The sequence below is a fragment of the Capsicum annuum genome, chromosome 2, assembly GCF_002878395.1.
Source record: "Capsicum annuum cultivar UCD-10X-F1 chromosome 2, UCD10Xv1.1, whole genome shotgun sequence".
Taxonomy (NCBI): domain Eukaryota; kingdom Viridiplantae; phylum Streptophyta; class Magnoliopsida; order Solanales; family Solanaceae; genus Capsicum; species Capsicum annuum.
Window position 1 is genome coordinate 150,538,857 of NC_061112.1, and position 23,681 is coordinate 150,562,537.

A 23,681-nucleotide genomic window follows, 5' to 3' on the forward strand; every position below is an offset into this window, starting at 1 on the left:
CACATCAAAATGAAATGAACATATAATAATAAACCAAAGTTGTCAACAACCCAGATTTGATGCTTTCCAATCTGTTCTTTCTTCTTTCTTCTTTTTTTGTTTATAATTTATTTTTGTATTCGGAGTGGAGACCTATGATTCTGTCTGTCTACATCCTTGCTTGCTGCATAACAATTCTTTCTTTTTTTTTCTTTTTTTAATCAAAGGGCAAGCCTTGTGATAGGGAAAGGGGAAAGAACTAGTGTGAAGAAGCACAGAGGACCTTTCCTAATAAAGTTTGATGGGTTTATGTACTTTATAAGATCTAAGTTATATACCGATTGATAGTTTGAAATATTTTTACACTCGTGCGATGATTAAACTTGTGATATCGAGCTACTGTATTTTTTATCATATAATTAACTATTGTATGTTATATAAATTAACCATCTTTTGTCAACAGAGTTTGTACTTCTTTGTATGTTATCTTAGATCGAATTAATTTTACTTTTCTACTTCCTCAATGAGTAAAGCACAAATCAAATTTCAATACTACTTTAAGCTGCGTAATGTGTCATAGCCTCTTTTATAAGATTTAGTCATTCTTGCTTGCAAGATTATACAAAAGATCAAGTTGTACCGACGAGGGTTGTGGTAGAGTGACAAATATTCTTTCAATCTTTAACCAGAGGTCTCAAGTTTGAATTCTTTTGGTATGGAGTAGTCTTTATTAGTTAGCGCTTTAGGGACTTCTCGACACGAATCGAGATTTAGTCGGACGTCAATGCAGACATTAGATGAGGTGAAAAAAAAGATCAAGTTATCTATGCGATCAGAATCCACTCTTCAAAGTCCTTGAAAGATGCCATTAGTGGCAGGGCCATGAACTCAAACATGATCAATTGAACACGCTTTGCTACAAATATTTAGTATACATTAGTTAGGTATGCAAACTTATATTGAATATATACTTTAAGCAATATTTATGAATTTTCCATTCGGTGCAATGACGATAAAAGTAACCAAAACAAGTAGCCATCTATGTGGACACTAGACATGATTTAAAAATGGCAGGAGCACTATTATGACCACAAATATTTGGCAGCAGAAGTATGACCACAAAATATTTTCCCCTTGTTTAGAACGCGGTGGGGGGGATCAAACACTAAAAACATATACTCTACTACTTAATTTTTCAAAAATTGCCGTTATTGAATTAATACAAACCAAACCAACTCAAAGCATTTAAATTTCGCTGGCCGACGGATGCATATTTAAACCAGTGTGTGCAGTTGCACCAGTTCCTTTCAATTCGTTTTCTATATATAAAGTTTACTTTTTAAAATAAAGAGTGTATTATTAATTGGTAAGTATTAACTAGAACACATTATTATAAATAAATAGTGACTGTAATGATATTTTAACTATACACTAATTTAAATTTTAAATTTCAAATTTGTATATCGTCAGCTAGATAAGAAATGCAGAAGCTAAGCAAACACTAAATCACCATTCCTAACCCGAAACCCAAAGTATTTAGTGCAATATGTGGTATGACCTACATACATTATGTTGGACTTTATAATAGGAAAAATTCAAAATTGTACTTATAGGCTCTTGTTTTACCTGGAAAATGTATTACAGAAGACTATTACACCACAACTCCAGAGCTTGGAACAGGTTTATAAGTTTGGTTATGACTATATAGTAAAATCAATCAAAACTCCTCACTGTACAACAAACATCATCCAAAAAGAAAAAATTAATCCAAACAAAACTAGGTATAAAAGAAAAAAAAAAAGACCAAGAAAATTTTGTGATCAACCTTAATCACAACAAATTGGACATCGAATAAGCCCGTTTTCATTACAATCTGGACATCGTTGGAACCCATATTCATCGTCTTCAATTTCTTCTTGTTCTTCTTCATAATCTGCTTCATAATAAATTTTACAGCTCCCTGAACATGTCTCACATGGTACGAATCTAATATCTCCACAGGCCTCACAATTACAACTTCCAAGTACAACACCATCCTCCACTTTCTCACAGTTTTCGACAAACTTCTCGAGCTTTCCATCCTCGTTCATTCGTCGTATTTCATCAGCTCCACCAATGTATTTTTTGCCTAAAAATATCCTAGGCAATCCCCCTCCACTATATTCATTTCCCAGTAATTCTTTCAGCTCCTCTTTGAACCCCGAATGCATCGATACATCTCTTTCATCGATCTTAACACCTAAGCCCTTTAGAATCACTCGAACATGACAACAATCCTCGTAGGTTTTCCTCACACCTCTTAAACTTGTGAAATAAACAACAATCTTATCTTTACTGACCTTGTACTCTGTGACTTTCTTCGCATCCGTTATCTCCAATGTGTCTTCGTTATCAGCAGCCGGCTGATGGCTTTCGTCAGTTAACGGTTTAAGGTGAAATGGATTTTCCGGTGGGAGATCTTCTAATGCTTTTCTGAATGTGGAAATCACTTCAGGATCAAACTCGGACACGATAGATGTGTCGTTTGAACTTGAGTTTGTTTCATCTTCAGCTACTTCCTCCCACAATGGCTTCGGGGAACCTTCGATATCATCTTTAACTCTTGGCGTAGGCAGATCATATTGCGAAGAATCTGGATTTGGAGATACATGGAATGAAAAGCTACGAACATGATGAACTGGTTTAAGGGGACTACAATCTTCAAGACCTTCCATTAATTCCCAAGTATTGATAGTTTCTGGCTCACCAGGTGGAGTTCTAATGGGAGTTTTCGGGACAACTTTGGGGATTTTCTCGTTGATCATTTCTGACCATGTTTTTGCTTCAATCAATCCCATAGCAAACTCTTCTTTACAACTCCTCACTTCATCGAAATCAACGTGCTCAAACGAAGATGATCCATCGTCTTTGATAGATTGACTATGGTTGAGTGGATCAAGCTTTAAAGATCCTAAAGTGGAAGAAGTGAGAGCCACCATATGGTAGCTAACATCGTCTTGCATTGAGTAGCTCCGGCGCACCGGTGAACAGGGTGCCCTGCATTTGTGGCACACCTTTGGCTTTGAAGTTGCACAACCCATTACTGTAGAAATTAAATTTGAAGAATAAAAAGTACACTTCTCTTTATCTTCCCTTTATCTCCAAAGAGGTTGGTTAAACAATTCAATCAAATGGTACTTTTTTTTTTTTTTATCTGGGGAGAAGAGATTAGAAGAACATTCTTAGATAATTAAGGTGGGTGGTATAATTGGGTATAGATTCCAAGATTAAGCAACCTAATCGAGGAATTAAAAATGGATAGATAACAAATAGCACTGAAATTAAAAAATTAATACTAGAAGAGAATTACTGGAATCGATAAGGGGGAGAAAGAGAGAGAAAGTGGAACCTTCTGTTCTCTGAAAAACAGGGGACGCTATTTGCCATCAATGGAAAGCCACACAATTCAAATCTTTTGATTTGTTTTTCTACGGTAAAAATAGAAGTTGGAGTAATAAAACCATAATTGAGTTGACGACAAAAAAAAAAAAAAAAAGAAAAAAAATCAATGGCTTAAGCAAAATCTTAACTTAGATCCTCCGTCAATAAAGCAAAAATCTCGCATTGATAAGAGGATGAATAAGATGAGAAAAACAACCAAACCAAATAGTGGATGCCAAAAACTAAAAGAATGGGAAAAAGAAGACGAAAAGGCAAAGTCAAAAGAAGAGGGCGGAGAGTAGAAGGACCCTTTCAGCAGTTACCATCACATTTCTTTCTCATTTCCCCACTAACCCCAAATTCTCTATTTATCACTTTGAAAGATTAACGTCGCTATCGAAAAAGCCAGCAAAGCAGAAAGAATGGACAAAAACAAAAAACGACCTCGTCAGTGGGTAGACGAATAGATGAATAGTAGTTGTAGAAACAATATGGTGCCTTTCTGTTTTGTTAAAGAGTAACGGCTTGCGTATAACAAGGCTGTGTGATTCTTGGTGGAATTAGAAAATGGCTGCCATACACTTGATAGATAACTGAAAATGTAAGGACTGAATAACGTTTGAATTTTGAAGAGAGATTATATAACGTAAAAAATTGCGCACATTAGTCTTTTTTATATTAACCTACTACTAATAAATAAATTTTACTTTTATATACACTTCTGTCAATTACCCTATGTATAAATTTTTTTTGCTCATTTATTACTTTTCCATATATAAATCACTTATAACCCCGTATATATGACGACAAGTATTTATACTGGCTCGGTCGGAGCTAGAAATTTTAATCTAATGGAGTAATAGTTTCGGAATAAATTATGAGATTATTTTATCTCATATTTGATTGATCGGATAAGTTAGTAAAGCGATCACTTATGTCACCATTAGTGCCCTAGTGATGGGATAAGTTGTCCCATACATATGGTGGGATAACTAATCCGAAATAATTAATCCCAGAATTAATTATTCCGGGATAACTTGTTCACAACCAAACGATCCCTATGTTTTATACTCTTTCCGTCTCATTTTAGATGGTCATCTTTCTAAAAATATTGTTTTCAATTTAGTTGTTACAGTGATGAAATCCAGAGAATTTTAATATGTTCTTTCAATAATACTTTTATCATAAAATGACTAACCAAGTTGTATATATTCAAATTTATATTTTCAAAGTATAATTAATAAGATTAATTTGATAAAATAGACCCTAATAAATATTTTTCTTAATGAATATCAAATCTATAGGGGTCAACTAATACGAAACAAGGAAATATCTATATAGATATTAAATAATATTTTTATCATAAATATAATGGTTGAATTAAATTAGTGAGTCCACTCCTGGCTTGGGGCCATCTTATTTCTAGTCTTTCAATAGCGTGTTGGCTTTGAACAAAAATCTCAACTCAAAATAGCTTTTTAAATTTTATTTCCTGGAAAAAGGTTTATTGCTCTCCAAATGTAACTTGTATTATTAATTTATATGAATTATCGGTGTAATCTTTTCTCATATCTATAATCTATATTTATATCTATAATCTATATCTATAATCTCTAATATATTAGAAAAGTGATTAGAATTTTTTATTCTTCATTAAAACACTGTTCTTTAGGCAAAACTGTCTTTTCACTATTTTTTTAATTTAATTTTTAATTATTTTTATTATATTAACTAGACTCCTAAAATATATGGGACTCCTAAACTATATGGAAAGAAAATTAATTAATATTTTTCTTTGATGAATTAAAAAAATACTCCTAAAATAGAATTTTATTAATGAAATACTTCTATAAATATTGAGATGTACGTTAAACTGTTTATGGTAAAATCTTTAAAAGAAATTAAATTAACGTGGAAAAGAAAATAAAAACATTTAAGAATTAAAATTTTATATTTTTTAAGAAAAGTATGTATGGTAACAAAAAATCCCTACCACTTTTTAAGGTTAGAATTTTAGGATTTTTGTGTGTAAAATTTAAGTTTAATTGTATTATTTTGATATCTATTTTATCGTATTATTTTGTTGTAGTTTACAGGTGTTACATAAATGTTGGTCGGCTTTGAATAATTTTTATATGTAAAGGTTAGGTTTAATTGTGTTATTTTAAAATCTTTGCTTTGAATTTTATTTTTTTTGTGCAAAGGTTAGGTTTAGTCGTATTATTTTGATATCTCTATTATCGTATTATTTTATTAGAGTTTAAAGGTATTAAATGACTGTTGGACGACCTTAAGAAATTTTTTGTGTAAAAGTTAGATTTAATTGTATTGTTTTATTGTCTCTATCATCGTAATATTTTGTTGCAGTTTACAAGTGGTAGATTTTTTTTATAAAGGTTAGGTTTAATTAATTAAATTGTTCAGCTTTACTATTCATGTTGAATTTAATTATTGTATTCGTCTTTATAATTTAAACACATCCTATTTAGTTTGATGTTTGAACTCATTAAAGTAAGATACACGCGCGAGGCACGTACAACTAAACTAGTATATACAAAACTCAGAGAGAAATTAACTTGCACCTTATTCTACAATGGAGTAATTGTCTAAAAAATTGTTTACTCTCCATTCTCCAAAAAACAATAATACAACTTTGTTGGAGTTACATAGCCATAGTGATACATACATGTGTATATTTTTGTACAAACTGTATATATCTCATACTTTACATTTCCAATTGCATTAGTAATTGTTTTGGGCCGATTATTTCTTATGACAGATTGGGCCCATGTACACAATGATAATAACCCGGTCCACTACTACAAATATAAATAGTAATGGACCCATTCTAAAAACTTTAGATGAATAAGAAAAAGTTTTTCTTTATTTCTCTTCCGTCTCTTTTCTCTCGTTTCATCTCAAATAATTAGGGTTTGTTTCCTTCATTATCAGTTCAAATCTGTGTCAATCTTCAGGTTAACATAGTATCAAAGCTAGGTTTCCGGTAGTTCTCGACACAAGCTATCGTCCGATCTTACCCTCACATGAAGTTTCTCGAAGATTCGTGGAAGCAGAGCCTTGTTTAGGTTCGATCTACGATGGTCTACGACATACAAGACCTAAACTTCTTTAGGTTAAGAAGAAGACTATCTTTCCCCCTCATAATATTCACACCACAGTTCCTTTTCAACTAGTCCATATAGATATATGGGGACCATATCACACTACAACTTATAATGGATTTAGATACTTTCTCACACTAGTTGATGACTTCACCAGGGTCACTTGGACCCATCTTATGTCTAGTAAAGATAGTGCTTTATCCATTCTCAAGGCATTTGTTTCCATGGTCAGGGTTCAGTTCAATACTCCAGTTCAGTCATTCAGATCTGATAATGCTTCTGAGTTGGGTAGTAACTCTGAAGCTGTTTCTTTCTTTTTTGAAAATAGGATTCTCCATCAGTCCATTATTCCTCACACACCACAGCAAAATGGTGTTGTGGAAAGGAAACACAAAAACTTGCTTAAAACATCTAGAGCCGTACTTTTTTCAATCCAACTTGCCAATCAAATATTAGGGTGATTGTGTCTTAACTGCCACATATCTCATCAACAGACTCCCCTCTTCTGTTTTACAAAATATATCACCTTATGAAAAACTTCATGGAATTCCTCCCACTTATGACCATCTCAAATCTGTTGGTTGCCTTTGCTATGCTCATTCTTTAATCATTAGTAGAGACAAGTTTCAGCCTAGGTCAATATCTTGTGTGTTTCTTGGATACCCTTGTGGTAAAAGGGGATACAAGCTACTAAACCTCAAAACACATTCTATTTTTTTTCTCCAGAGATGTCATTTTTCATGAACATCTTTTCCCATATTCCCATTCTTATGTTAATATCTCATCTCCTCCCCCTGATTTGGACATTCCTCCTCCTTCTTACTTTGTTTCTATTCCTCTTCCTCCTACCAACAGTTCACCACCTGCTTCACTTGTCCCTCATATTAGAAGATCTTCTAGAACACACTCTACACCTCCATACTTATCTAATTATATATGCACCTCTGTTTCCAAGATTTCATCACTAGCATTTCCCACACTTGAATCTCAGACACATCATCAGGCTGTCTGTCATCCTGCCTGGCAGGATGCTATACTCCAAGAGTTCCATGCTCTTGAGGCCAATCATACCTAGGATCTGGTTGCTCTACCTGCCCACAAGAAATCCATCTCTTGCAAGTTGGTTTATAAGATCAAACATAAGTCTGATGGTTCTGTGAAAAGATACAAGGCTAGATTGGTCATCCGAGGTGACACTCAAAAAGAGCGCATTGATTATACTGAAACTTTTTCTCCTGTTGTAAAGTTCACCACTATTAAAGTTCTGTTATTGATTGCTGTTAAAAGAAACTAGACCATATATCAACTTGATGTCAACAATGTTTTTCTTCATGGTGTCTCTATGAGGAAGTATATAAGAAGCCTCCACTTAGCTTGACTTTATCCTCATCTATCCCTACTTCTGCTCCTTTGATTTGAAAATTAAGGAAGAGTTTATATGGCCTCAAACAGGCTTCCTGGTTTTCCAAGTTATCAGATGTCTTATCCATTCATGGTTATTCTTCAAGTAAGAATGATTACTCCCTTTTTACTAAACAGGTTGGTACTTCTCTCACTGTTATTGTTGTATATGTTGATGATATCCTTTTTGCTGGGGATGATATTTTTGAATTGGACTCCTTAAAGTTGTTTCTGGATGATCAGTTCAAGATCAAAGATCTTGGTCTACTTCACTATTTTCTAAGTCTAAAAATCTCTTCCACTCCTCATGGTTATCATATGTCACAACATAAGTTTGTTTCTGATTTACTAGCTGAATTCCATTGTGAGCAGTTTTCTGTTGTTTCTGCTCCTCTGGATGCCTCTCTGAAGCTAACTACTGATATGAGAGCTCCTCTTACTGACCCTTCTACTTATAGGCGTCTGGTTGGTAAGCTGAATTTTCTTCAGCATACCAGGCCTGACATCTTCTTTGTTGTTCAACATTTGAGCCAATTTTTACAGGCTCCTCAGGTTCCCCATCTTATGGATGACATTCATTTACTGAGATACTTACTCAATGCTCCTGCTTTTGGTGTTTTGTTTAATCCCACTGTGGATTTTTCCTTAATGGCTTTTTCTGATTCTGACTGAGCAGCTTGTATTGACTCTCGTCGCTCAGTTACTGGTTTATTTATCACTTTGGGAGGCTCTCCTGTCTCATGGAAGAGTAAGAAACAACCAATTATCTCCCTCTCCTCTGTTGAAAAAGAATATCGTGCCTTACGCAAAGTGACTGCTGAATTATCATGGCTGATTCGACTGTTAGCTGATTTTGATGTTGTTGTTACTAATCCTGTTCCTGTATATTGTGACAGCCGGGCAACTCTACACATTGCTAGGAATCCAGTCTTTCACGAGCGTACCAAGCACATCGAGATAGATTGCCACTACGTACGTGATTGTGTCCAATCTGGCCTCATCTCTCTCCAATTTGTTGCTTCCGCTGACCAGTTAGCTGACATCTTCACCAAACCACTTCATGACCCTTCTCATCATCTTCTCCTCAGCAAGCTTGGCATGTTTTCACCCTCCAACTTGAGGGGCGGTGTTGGAGTTACATAGCCATAGTGATGCATACATGTGTATATCTTTGCACAGAGTGTATATATCTCATACTTTACATTTCCAATTGCATGAGTAATTGTTTTGGGCCGATTATTTCTTATGACAGATTGGGCCCATGTACATAATGATAATAACCTCATCCACTATTATAAATATAAATAGTAGTGGACCCGTTCTAGAACCTTTAGATGAATAAGAAAAAGTTTTTCTTTATCTCTCTTCCGTCTCTTTTCTCTCTTTTTATCTCAAATAATTAGGGTTTGTTTCCTTCATTATCAGTTCAAATCTGTGTCAATCTTCAGGTTAACAAACTTAAATGGGAATGGATGGATACAATCTAACCACTATTTCACAGAAAAAAAAAAAATTAAAACTGTACGAATATATCAGAGAATATATCCAACAAGACCGCTATTCATATTACAAAATTTAGACATTATAGGTAATCAATAATCAACTAGTGACATGGTATAGACAGCACACAACTTTGTTTTACTTGGATTATGATTAGGTGGAGCAATGCTAAGTAAATCATTATAATGTAGCGTAGCCGTTTCATTGACAATCTTCAACAGCACATCTTTAAAATAGTTTAAGCAAAGTAGCTATCAAATGATATATACACTTATTTTATGCTACGATCAACAAAATATGCAAGTTGTTTAGTGTTATACTATATGATATCGTGGCGAGGGAGTAATCATGTTTTCATAAATTGAGATGAAAAGAATAATGATTTTTCAATAGTATACTTCCAAGTATTCTTTGGTCCATTATGAAATACTCCTATCTAATCCAAGAAGGTCGGTTTTCCATTTACTAACCTACTTGTTTAATTTTAAGCACTAGTAACTAATTAATGGTGTGCTATAACTCTCTAGTATTGTCCATTTATCCCTAAATTTTTAGAATGACTTTCTAAGATTATATGTAAAGGTCACTAGAGAAGTGTCCAGGCAAAGGAATCAATGGTACTGATTTGCCCAAATGAAACAAAAAAAATATCTTATGTAGGGAGCCAGGGCCACCCCTGTGATTTTCAAAAGAAAATCTTCACATAATTCAATCCTATTTTTAGTCGTACTATTATATTTTTCGTTTTGTAAAATGTTTCCCCCATTTAATCATTTCAGATTTGAAATTGAAGTATAATTGTTATGTTTACCTTTTTGCTAAGTAGACTCATTTATGTCTACTTGACATAGTAAGATCATTGGAGTAAACCTCGTAGATGAAATCAAGATCTACATGTATTTTGTACGAAGGAAAAAAGAATTTCTAAATTAAATCTTTTTAAAATTTGATTCTTGTATCGGGAACATGAATATGGTTTCAAGTTTCATTTCAAATAGTATGACAAAATCATATTATAAGTAGTAAAAATATTTGGAATCTTCAATAAGTTAGTACAAGACGCATGGTGCAGGAGGCTAGAACTAGAAATTAGATGAGAGGCTGTGCATTCTCCCTTATGGTAAATTCCTGATTCACCTATGACCATAATACTAATTAAAGGCAGACCAGCTTTTTGGCGGGCTTAGAAAATAAGCAAGAAAAGCAGCACTATTTTTCTTTTTGATTTTTTATTCGGTGTCTGACACATGTATTGAAGTCCAAATAATCTGAATTCGCATAGGATAGAGCCTCATTCGATAGGTAGCACTCGCTATTATAGATTTTTCTATACTCTGGGTCAAATCCTTCGATGATGATGCCCTAGTGGCTATTTAACAGTGAAAAGATAGAGGGACACAATGGGCTCTTCATTTACAAATGTGGAGACAAGTCATTCATTTGATATTGAAGTGCCATCATTTACCATCACAACTAACTACATGCTCACATCTTCACTCCTTCCATATCTTCTACGCCTTATAATTTATACGCACCCTTTCTTGATTGTCACATTTTTATTATAAAAAAGTATATTTATTTGTACCCTTTTTATTTGTCTGTATTTTCCACTTTTCTTAAAGAAACAATTATGTTACTAAATTATCCAATTTATTATACTTTGTAATTTGAATTTAACTTAGAAAGTACATCTATAATCTATATCTATATCTATATCTATAATTTATATCTATAATTTATAATCTATAATCTATGATCTATATCTATAATATATTAAAAGTGTGAAGGGCCTTAAAAATATTGTTTGAACTTTTTGCCCTTTATTAAAAGTTTTTGCTCTAGACAAAATCGTTTTTTCACCTTTTTTTTTTAATATTTAAGAGTTGAGAAATAATTAAATATATTTATGGTAAAACCTTTTCTTATTAGAAGTCGTCAGAATTAATAAAACCTTTCCTTATTAGTAGTCATGAGACTTCAATAAATTGAAAAACAATTAAATATGTTAATGATAAAACCTTTCCTTATTAAAAGTCATCAGAATTAATAAAAAATTTCCTTATTAAAAGTCATCAGAATTAAGGAAGAAGCGATCAGAATAAAACAATAATTTGAACTCAATGTACTAATCTAATTTTCGTATTTAGCACTAACGTCCAATTATTCTACGTGGGATATAGGTTTTCAGATTTTTTAATTAAGGAAAGAATTATATAATGTAAAGTGTTAATTGGTTTTATAATTCTAAATATTAAGATTTTCTTAATTATAGAAATATTTTAAGTATGACAAACTGAAGATTTCTATTTGATGATGATAAAATTATTTGAGGTAGTGTTTTGTTTTCTCTATTAACATCGTATTTTCACTATTTTTTTAATATTTAAGAGTTGAGAATTAATTAAATATATTTATGGTAAAATATGTGCTTACGCTATATATATATATTTACGTTTACATTAATATATTAAAGTGTGAAGAATCTTTGGAAAATAATATAAACTTTTATACTTCATTAAAAATCTCCGCAATAAATAAAATTATTTAATTTTAAATAATCAAACATTACACGTGCGAGGCACGTGCGATTAGACTAGTAATTAATAAATATCCAATCTATTATACTTAGAAATAATTATTTAATTATAAAGTACAATTAAAGAAAAAAAGGTAATTTTCTCTTGATTTACTAACATAATTTATATAGTGTACATTTCTCTTAATCTATTTTTTTACCTTCTTTGTGATGAATTTGAACCTCAGAAACTGTGATGGACCATTTAACAATAATGACGGACTACCTTCCCATTCGTATTATTTTGTGCAAACAAACCAACTCAAAAAATCTGTCCATTACTTTCCTATCCAAACGAAGTGACAAAATACTTGTGCATTTACCATTCTAGCTTAGCTACTACTAGGAAAATATCTTGTACCTTATCCTTTCTTCTTGTGCTTTCGGATATCTGTAAAATTATTGATCTAGTTAGGACACTTACAATTCAAATTATTGATCGTCCGGATTTCTCACGTAATGGATGGGTGTCCTAATTTCACAACCTAATTATGCAAGGACTTTTACTAACTCTAGCTGTTTTCTAGAAGATTTAGAGTGTGTCTCCTGTTAGAGTCTCCACATCGGTGGGTTAAAGGGTCCTTGCTCTCTTTATATGGTCTTGGGCAATTCTCCCCTCATGAGCTAGCTTTTGAGGTTGAGTAGGTCCAAGGTCCATTTCTTTATCACTTCCAACACCGATAATAATGTTAATATAGTTAATATTAAGGCGCATTGTTAAATTAACTAATGGAACGACTCAATTAGGTAGCACCCCTTATAGACGTATTAGCCATAACAAATTTTTACTGAGTTTGGAGCCTAAAAGACAATATTCTTAATCCAAAATTTCGATTAAGCATATTTCAAATGTGACAAGACGGATGAAGGCTCACACCTTATCCTAGGTAAACGCTGCTAGCTAATGGTAAAATGCATGATAGGAAGATTATTTTACCTTACAAGATAATTAAAAGAGTCTCACGTCTTATAATTTGACTGAAAAGGGTTGTGGGGGTTGAAAATTTAATTGCCTGACCCACTAGGGGAGGAGGAATAATAATTTTGAGGAGATTGCACGGTAACACCAAGGTATTAAGTGAGGAATAATCTATTTCAATTGCTAATGTAGGACTTAATAAGGTCGAAACAGAGCTCATTTGAAAATTTTCAAATTTTGTATGTCCTTTTAAAATTTTGAATCAGAGTCCGAACACCCCTTTAAATACAAAATATGTCCATTACGCTAATTGACTTCAAAGAAACTTAATCAACATATTCATCGAGATTAATTGTTCATTCTCCTTCATTTTACAGCGAGGACAACGAACACGTGCGGTTGTGCTTCCTCCTCAATCCTAATCCTCACACTTTCACTACACATGGAGGATATGGTCTCTTACCTTGTCTTTATGGCACGTGTACTCTCTTTTAGGATCCCAGTAATATCTAACCATTTATTACAAATAGTAAAGTGGCCTGGACACTAAATTCATATGGAAGTTTTTATTTTTTTCTTTCTTCATGATTGCTAATAATCATTTAATATCATGACATCCTGTAAATGCAGATGCCACTAGCGGCTTCAATTTTTTCACCGCTACTGACAAGAAAGATTGAAGGGGAAAAGGCTCTGCTCACAAATCTTTTGGGCAGTTCTTCATCAACTACTATGTAGTACTACAACCTTTAATATATGGGGTACATACTAGCAGCTGCTACATATTTATTTTCTTTCACAGAATACGTTCACGCATTTAAGACTAGTGAAATTGATTTAGCAAACTCACCTTTTCTCTAGCTACTTTCTTCTCCCCACGAAAGATTTTTGGATTCATTCCCAAAAAACTAAAGTTGCATTATACACTCATTTAAGAATGTATGTGTATTTTATTTTATTTTTCCACATATTTAAGAAAAAATATAATAAATATAAGAAAAAACTAAAGTTGCATCTAATTAAGGACATATTTAATATTATTTTTTTTCAACTCTACTTCAAATACTTCTTTCAAATGTCATCCAATTTATATTCAAATGCCTACTTAGTGCCGAACAAAAACGTCATATTTCATCACTTGTATACAAACACAACGACGCATGCTAGGCTAGCTTAAAGTAGTATTACTAGTGCACAAAATACGTACCCAGCTGTTGAAAAATTTCAGCAAAATCAATAACTAGTTAGCCACTACCCACTAGGCAAGGTATTTCCCGTAGAGTATAATTGGGTGCGCATTAAGAGAAAAGGCCTAAAAAGAAATACATAAAATTCCCATATTTTAAGGGGAGATAAAAATTTAGGTGTTTTTTTACAAAAATTAATAAATAAATAAATAATAATTAAGGTGCTTGACCAAATATTTGGTGGAGCCACATGTAACTAAGGGGTGTCGACTAACAGTGGACGAGCCAGAATTTTTACTGAGGGATTTCAGAAGTAAATATACAGACTAATCGAGGGGTTCAACATCTACTATATATACATAAAAATATTTTTTATCATGTAAAAATAGTATAATTTTTCAATGAAAGGGGTTCGGACAAACCCCCTGAATTCAATGTGGCTCCACCACTGCTGACTGATATCCCTTCATCACAAAAATTATACTATGTAACTAGATAGAAATATATCTTTTACGTGTATATATTACATATTGACAGTTCTTAGCTTTTTTTATAAATTTACTTCTTCTTTATACTCTGCCACCTGAATGAATATTTTGACTCCACTAATAATTACAATCATATGGTTTAGTTAAGAAGGAGAGGTGTACATTGACAATTGTGCGTAGATTATGGAAAGAATGTCGGGTCTTTTTTCTGTTTAATGCTTTCTTCCTTAAACTTTACGTTCATGATCTCCACTATGCCACTAACAAATTCCCCTTTTAAATTATTATTATATTTCTTTTATGCTATCTTTTTATAAAAGCGAGAGGAAGAATTGTATATATGATATTAGGTTATGATTTTAATTAATAATACCGGTTTAGGCTAAGGTTCTACTTTTTATGACGGCTTGACCACCTCATTTTCTGAAATTTGATGCCACCCTCGTAAATACAAATATACCTACATATTTTACATCCTTTTCAGTAAAAATAAGTGGTTTTTAATTATTTAAATTTGATTCAAAATGAGTGTTTTTCGAAAACTAAGAATGCATTAATTTTTCCCCTCTAAATTTAGGTTTGCCTAATAACTGATTTGAACAAGTTTAAAAGATCTTTCTCTACTTGTTAATTAATGTGCAAAGAGATAAAAGGGTACTGTAGTGATCAAATAATTCTCTTGAATAAATATAATTAAGTCATCTTAAAATGAATTTATCAAATCTTTAAATGTCACAATCACTAATCTTTCGATAAAAAGAAGAGCTAGAGGCACATGAAAGATGTAGAGAGAGGAAAGAGGAGAAGAAAGAATGACGCGTAGAGAATCAATGAGGAATTGAGTACAATATTTCTTGGGTTTAAAAGATTATATATTCATGTATTTATTTTTATCAAGCATAAAAATATATAATCAAATAGATAACACATTAGCAATGAAAAAAAGAGTGTTACAGATGTTAGTATTCCATTAAATCACAAAAGGAGATTTTCTTATATGATGAAATTGTAATTGCTTAAAGAAGTTTATGAGCCCGTTTGTATAGGATTTAAAAAAATAGTTTTTTAGTTTAAGTGATTAAAAGGTTAAAATAAGTGTTTATAAATTAAGCAGATAAGTGTATGGATAGAAGTGCTGAAACTGAAAAAAAAGTTGATGTTTTTGATAAACAAGTGATGTTAAACATTTTTTTGCTGTTAAAATGACTTAAATGTCCTTAAAGTTGTTAACACCATAAATAAAGTGAATTATTTATAATTTTTAATTCTAAAATAATTTTTTGAATAAACCTCCGATGTAATGATGGATTCGATGAAAATAAAGAAGAAAGATGTAGAGGAAATTGGAGGGAAGAGATGAAGCCAAGTGGCAAAGAGAAAAAGAAAAAAATATATATTTAAGGGCTACAAGTTGAGGATGTTGTTGGAATTGGAGGAAAATATAAGGGATAAAAAGTTAAATGTATTGGTCAAACCTAAAAAAGCAAAAAGTTGGGTACCGAGTTTCTCACTTTTTGATTCTTTTAATCAGTTTTTAGTTTTTTTTTAAGCACTTTTTAATTTAACCAAACACCTTAAAAGCTAAAATAGAGATTAAAAGCTAGTTTGACCAGATTTTAATCTTATTCCAACGAGCTCTATATAAATAACTCAAAGTCTAAGCACCTAAGGAATACGTATTTAACGTGTCAAATAAAACTATAAAGAGAACGTTAGTTTTGCTTATATGGTTAGATGTAAAGAAATATGTTACTAAATAAATATTATGAACGAAGTTTTTCCTAGGTTCTTCGCCCCCTATATTACAATTTAGACTATAGAGCAGAGTTCGCAATTCAGAAATATGTCCATTATATTATATAGTCTTTAGGAGGACCAAAACTAGAGAATCCGTCAAGGCTCAAAAAGTCCAGGCCACAAACTGATGAATTCATCCCCATGTGAAAGTAAAACTAATACTTCTGTTTTTAAGTTAGATTTGGACCTTTGGGAATCATCAAGGCTTGAATTTGAATGGCCACTATTCATTCTTTTTTCTGCCAATCCGATTATGACATACTATACTTGCAGAGGTGAATCTAGAATTTAAAATTCGTAAGTTCTTTGAACAAAAAAATAAAATTAAATATAGTGAGTGATGGGGCTAGAGAACCCATGACCAAGAAGACAGCTTTAGCAAACTCCTTGTTTACCACTAGACCAATAACACATTTCATTTATGGGTTTCAGTTTATAATTCTTATATATTTACTAAATTTTTCAATATAAATATAAGAACCACATGAAAGTTACTGAGTTTCCGGGAACCCCTACCGAATACTCTAAATCCACTAGGATAGGAGTACAATATGGAATGTCACTTATAAAAACTTATGTTTTTCATATTTTCACTAGAGATATTCCCATTTTTAAGGAATTTACTTTTCTAGAGAAAATATTAAATTTTGATCAACCAAACATATAAAAATTGAGAAATATTTCCTCCATACGAACACACCTTACTTTTAAAATTCTCAGTTATGGGGTTCAAACATTTATAAATTCAAAATCAAAGAATGATTAATGGTGTTTAAGGGTTTTCGATTAAAGTTTAGCTATCTCCCTACTACTGGTCGCAAACAATGGCTAAATATTCATCCTAGACCTTAAAATTGGTCATTCCACTTGATTTTTACAAGTGATGCAAGAGCCCATTCAAACAATAAAATTGGTTTTGGTCCCCATAAAATGGGTTAAGCCCAACAAAATGCATAGTATAGATGCACTCAATTTTTCATGTGGTAGTCCCTTGTTTAAAATTGAACTTGAGTAGAAAGAGGGCACTGGGCTGTACAGCCCAGAATGGCAGCCCAATGTGCATGTGAGAAGAAACAAAGCAAGAAATTAAGGCCCGTCTGGGCATTAAAATCATAATTTTTTAGAGTTGGAGTTGAAGTTGAATTTGGAGTTGGAGTTATGTTTGACCATGAATATAAATTAAAATTGTTTTTGAAATTTTGTGAGAGAAGTATGAGTGAAAAAAGTGAAAATTTTACTTGTTTTCACTTTTCCAAATACAATTTCAAATATGCAGCTACAAGTGCACTATTTTGATGTGTAATTTTGACTACTGTTTTTATCATATCATTATGCAACTTTGTCTGCACTTTGGATTGAATCATGTTTGACAGTCCAATAAGAACAATAACATTCAATTGTAATCCCAAAGAAAGCCTTACACTAAGAGACCATCCCACAAGACCTAACAAAATTTACTCAATTTCAAATACAATGCAGAGATAAAGAACTACATTACACTAAAATAAGTCAAGAATAATTACAAAAGATCAAATTCATTTCAAAATAAAGGACAATACACACCATTATACCAACTAACAATATCAAATTCTTAGGTAATTTTATTGAGTCGTTCTTTACGTAGATCATTTCAAACCAATAGCTAGTAGCTATAACAACAACAGACCACGATGAAAAAGAGGGCATATCCTTAGTCTTTTCTTTAGCCATGTTACTTCTCCATTTCTTCTCTTTTTCTTTCATCTTTTCAATCTCTTCTTCTAACTTTTTCAAATTTATATCTACACAATTATCATCTTCTTTGGATACCTAGGCTTATCAACTTCTTCAGAAGTTTTCGTAATCAATTTTTCAACTTCATTGAATATTGTAGACTTGTTATATTGAGATGATTCTATTAAATTCTCAAGCTTGCCTAATTTTTTAATCCATTTAGGGATTACAAATTTGAATCTTGAATCTGTATTATTTTCTTTATCCTCCCAATACCAAAAATTGCAAGATCTTGAACCCTTTTATGATTAAAAGAAAGAAATCAGAATTCAATTGAATTAGTTGGGATAATAAAAGAAGAAATGAGAGCAAAATATGATCTTTACCCCATAGTAATTACATGCCCAATATCTTCTACCGGAATTCATCGAAGTCCAAGATGTTTACAAAGGCACCACAAATTCATAATTGCATTGAACCTCTTGGTTCAAAGGAAAATCTTCCTCCTCCATACAAATCTTACTCAAGTTAATTGATCTCATGATGTGCTACAAAAAATTCATTCAAAAAAATTACATAAAATAGAAAAAACTTGATAAGAAATCATAATTTTTTTTAAAAGAAGAGATGAATTATACCTTATAATGAAGTAAAGGTCTTAATTTTTTTAAGGAATTTCTGGCTTGATTGAAGATGAGGGAGATGAGGAAAAAAAAAAAAGAAAAATTAGGATTCTTAATGAATTTGGGGCAAATATTATTGTTGCCTTTGTTTTTATTCCTTTTTTTTGTGTTAAATTTTGACCTCAACGCGCTTTGATTCAATGGAAAAATATGCGCCCCAGTTAGATACACGATGGGGTAAAGATAATACACTTTGAAGTTTTTAAGGGGGATATATAAATTTCAGTCAAGTTTAAGTGCTAAATAAAGTTGGAGTGACAAGTTTTGGGGGATTTTTGATGCATTTTCTCTAAAAATATCAATCAATTTTTTTTTTTTTAATGAAAATAGTCTTCATTAGATAGTTTAATCTACTAAAAAATTGATATTCTTTCATTAAATAATCCATATGAAAAATTGAGTTGTGCACATATAAAAAAGGTCAATATATGAATAACATATTGTATATTCACATAAATTAAAATTAAGAACTAATTAAGGTTGCCACATCATTTTTTCGATGTGATTATTGTAAAATCTGGTCATAGTGACTTTTGTGATGGTCGGAGTAAGTTAAATGACTTTCGTGTAATGAATGAAAGAAAAATGATTTTTTCGTAACAGATGCAAAGTTAAGTGATTATGGATGAAATTTACTCAATTAATTATTATAAGTCATTTAGGTATTAAAAAGTTAATGATATTTAATAAAAAAATTAAAACAAACGTTTATGATATGACTGCTTCAGCTGCTTCAACCATTATTTATATCACTCGTAATTAATTATTATAAGTCATTTAAGTATTAAAAAATTAATAATATTTAATAAAAATAATTAAATAGACATAAAATGATAAATTATTTTTTGATATTTTAAATTAACTTGACGTCTTATATGTGACTACTTAAAAAAATACAAGTTTTTGTTATAATAATTTTACTATGTCACTTCTAATTGGCAGAAGAGAACAAAAACTATTATAAATCACAATAATTAAAATACTTAAATTATTTAAAAAATATAATTGACTATCAATGCCACAAAAATTTGAATAACTTAAAATTTTATTATACAAATTTCATCAATCTAAATATAATTTTATATGCCTAACTCAGAATTTATCAACCAAACAAATGAATGTTTTAATTAAATAATAGAATTATATATAAAATAAAAATTTTAAGGAACAATATTGAATCGTACGTGGTACAATGCAGCCGACTAGAAAAGAAACTTAACATCGATTTAATATTAAGTAAATTTATACAATAAGCTTAATGAAAAAAATACAAAATTTTCAATTCATCTATCATCTGAAAATCACACGCTCAATCAACTCAAACATCCTTCATTTCGATTAGGCATTGATCAATTGTTTTCTATTAGACATCTGTCTGCTAATAACTGAGAAACAACAAGTCTTTGTCATATTATAGTAGGACACATGTCTTCTAAAGATTAATTCCAACGATGATTGAAATGAATTATTATGAAATGGTCATTTTTCATGTAATTCTTCTGGAAAAAACATTATCTTATCTTTTCTAATGAAAGAAAAAGTGATTTTTGCATAATGGGTATAAAGTTAAGTGACTATAGATAAAATTTACTCATTTATTATTATAAATTATTTACACATTAAAAATTAATAATATTTAATAAAAAATTAAAATAGACATTTATGATATGATTGTTTCAACTATTTCAATCGTGATTTTGCTATATCACCTTTAATTAATTATTATAAGTCATTTAAATATTAAAAAATTAATAATATTTAATAAAAAATAAAATAAATATAAAATAATAAATTAATTTCTTATGTTTTAATTTAATTTGACGTCTTATATGGAACAACTTAAAAAAAATCTCAAGTGTTTATTATAATAATTTTACTATGTCACTTCTAATTAGTAGAATAGAAGAAAAATATTATAAATCACAATAGTTAAAAATTTAAATTATTTAAAAAATATAATTGACTATCAATGACACAAGAGTTTGAACAACTTAAAATATTATTATACAAATTTTATTAACCTAAATATAATAATATATGTCTAATTTAAAATTTATCAATCAAATAAAATAAAGATTTTAGTTAAATGATAGAATTACATATAATATACTATTGGGAGCGCTGCAACCTTAATGGATCTGTAACGCGTGATTCAAATTCGTTGGGGCGAATACCAAACACTGAATGACAAACCAAAAAAAAAAAGTAAAAATTTTAAGGTTGAATGGATTATATACGTAGCACAGCGTAGCCGACTGGTGTGTATATATATATATATATATATATCTGACAAAAAGGATCAATGATACGTGTAATATATTCATAAAAAAGCAAAGAAAATGAATTTGTCTTTCGTTGCAATTCTTATCCTTATACTTTCCTTTCCATCCCCGTCAATCTCAGTGAGATGCAATCCAAAAGACAAACAAGTTCTTCTGCAGATCAAGAAAGACTTGGGCAATCCCTACCACTTGGCCTCATGGGATCCAAACACAGATTGTTGTTATTGGTATGTTGTAAAATGTGACAGGAAAACCAACCGGATTAATGCTCTCACTGTCTTCCAAGCCAATATCTCCGGCCAAATTCCTACCGGTGTCGGCGACCTCCCGTATCTCGAAATCTTGCAATTCCATCACATCACAAATCTCACTGGAACCATTCAGCCTACTATTGCTAAGCTCACAAATCTCAGAATGTTAAGACTCAGCTTTACTAATCTCACTGGTCCTATTCCTGAGTTTCTTAGCCAGCTCAAAAAATTGACTCTACTAGAGTTAGACTACAACCAATTGACTGGAACAATACCGGCATCACTTTCTCAACTTCCTAATTTAAATGCTATTTACTTAGACCGCAACAAACTCACTGGACAAATCCCAGAATCATTTGGGAAATTCAAAGGACAAATACCAGATATTTACCTTTCCCATAACAGCCTTACTGGACAAGTGCCAAGATCCTTAGGTGACTTAAACTTTAGCACACTTGATTTCTCAAGGAACAAGCTTGAAGGAGATGTTTCTTTCTTGTTTGGGAAGAACAAGACTATTCAGACAATTGATCTGTCGAGGAACGCATTGGAGTTCGATCTTTCCAAAGTGGAGTTACCTGAGAGTTTAACATCATTGGATTTGAACCATAATCGGATTTTTGGTAGCTTACCACAAGGATTGAAAGACTTACAGTTACAGTTTTTTAATGTGAGTTATAATAGGCTCTGTGGACAGATTCCACAAGGTGGAACGTTGCAGACCTTCGACATGTACTCTTATTTGCACAACAAATGCCTTTGCGGCTCTCCTTTGCCGGACTGTAAGTAAGTTCAGTGATCGATCCACGGTTTCAGAGTGCTGGGTGGGGTTTTCTGAAACCGACGAATTTAGTATTTATATAAATAATTTTAGTAATTATATAATGAATCCATATAATTATATTATGTTATTGGTCCAGTTGAGCAGAGAAACTTGTTGAATCTGCCTCTATTTGCTGGACAACTACTTTATTACAAACTGTACTAGCTCAATAACGAGTGCATATATCACTGCTGTTCATATGTACTTTCACGTCCTAATATCAATATAATGTTTTTCCTCTTTTTCTTTTTTCTTTCAAAAAAGTAATACTGTATGTTGAAGTAATATACAGGTGAAGATGGTTAGGAGGTTATAATGGGGGCATAACTATTGTCATAATTGTCCAACGATTGAAAATCTGAAAAATTGATGGCTCATTATGTGAAGTAAAATCGCACTTGTAGCCTAGAAAATAAATTTACATACATTGTTTTAAGGGAAAAGGGACAAATATATCCCTCTACTTTGATTAAATGGTTAATTTTGTTTTTCGTTATATTATAGGATTAAATATGTCCTTACTGTTAGCAAAATTCACAAATATACCTCCTAATTTAACATATTTTTCCAAATTGACTGAATTTTCTTATTTCACACAAAATTATCCAATTTTCTATTAAATTTGATCCGGAACCGTTGAATAAATTTAATCCACATCTATCAAACCTCTCGAAATCATCTTCTTCAATTTATAGAAGTTAGAACAATGGGCACATGAAACTTGGAATGATTGAGATTCAAAGTTTGAACTTGAAATCACGTAGATTCATATCTTTACAAAATATACACTGATCCATCTATTAATCGCATCATTAATGGGTGTTTTATGAGATCGATTTATTCTGACGAAGAGAACTCAACGTTCCTTGCCGATGCTTATCTCCACTCTCCGCCGATCAGTTTCTCATGCTTTACATGATGATCATCAAATTTTGCTCTTATATATCTCACATTATTGTTTATGTCACACCCTTTTTTTAACTTCTAAAAAGATTAGATTTTATGGTTCGAAAGGGTTTTTATTATTAAAGTGATAAAAATGAAGATTTTGTTTCGAAAAGGATTATTTACATTTAAATTCAGAGTCGCCACTTGGCATAATTTGGTGTGCCAAGTCACCATTGGAAATTCTTTTTCAAAAACGATTTCGACTCTTTTAAACTGATCCGCGAACAGAGATTCCGGTTAAGGAATTCTTTTGACCAAATGGAAGGTGTTAGGCACCCCTCGATCCCATGGTTCGACCATGGTCACTTGGTGGAACATATCGGCTAATTTGGCACTATGAATGTATAAACTACGTAAAACACTTAAACAAGCAACAAACAAATAAAACAAAGTTCAAAATCAAAATAATGTCCAATCCGAGTTATACAGTCTCAAATAGAAAAATTGCGAAAAATATAAATCCTATTCTATACTACCCCTAGACTAAGCTCCATCCGCCGCCTCGGGTCTTCGTCACGAACGTCCTCCGGGTACAAACTACTTTGGGGCATTCCCCGGCAAATAAGCACAAATACCTCGGGGCATTCTCCGAC

General features: G+C 31.6%; 2 protein-coding genes across 2 annotated transcripts; one reads left to right on the forward strand and one right to left on the reverse strand.

Moving 5' to 3' along the window:
- Positions 1 to 1,566: 1,566 nt before the first annotated feature.
- LOC107860542 (uncharacterized protein At3g28850) lies at positions 1,567 to 4,164 on the reverse strand. The gene has a single exon (XM_016705932.2). The coding sequence runs from the start codon at positions 3,057 to 3,059 to the stop codon at positions 1,806 to 1,808; it is 1,254 nt and encodes a 417-aa protein (XP_016561418.1). The 5' UTR covers positions 3,060 to 4,164; the 3' UTR covers positions 1,567 to 1,805.
- A 16,919-nt stretch (positions 4,165 to 21,083) lies between these two features.
- On the forward strand, positions 21,084 to 22,384 carry LOC107861456 (polygalacturonase inhibitor). Its single transcript, XM_016706793.2, has one exon. The coding sequence runs from the start codon at positions 21,124 to 21,126 to the stop codon at positions 22,105 to 22,107; it is 984 nt and encodes a 327-aa protein (XP_016562279.1). The 5' UTR covers positions 21,084 to 21,123; the 3' UTR covers positions 22,108 to 22,384.
- Positions 22,385 to 23,681: the final 1,297 nt, after the last annotated feature.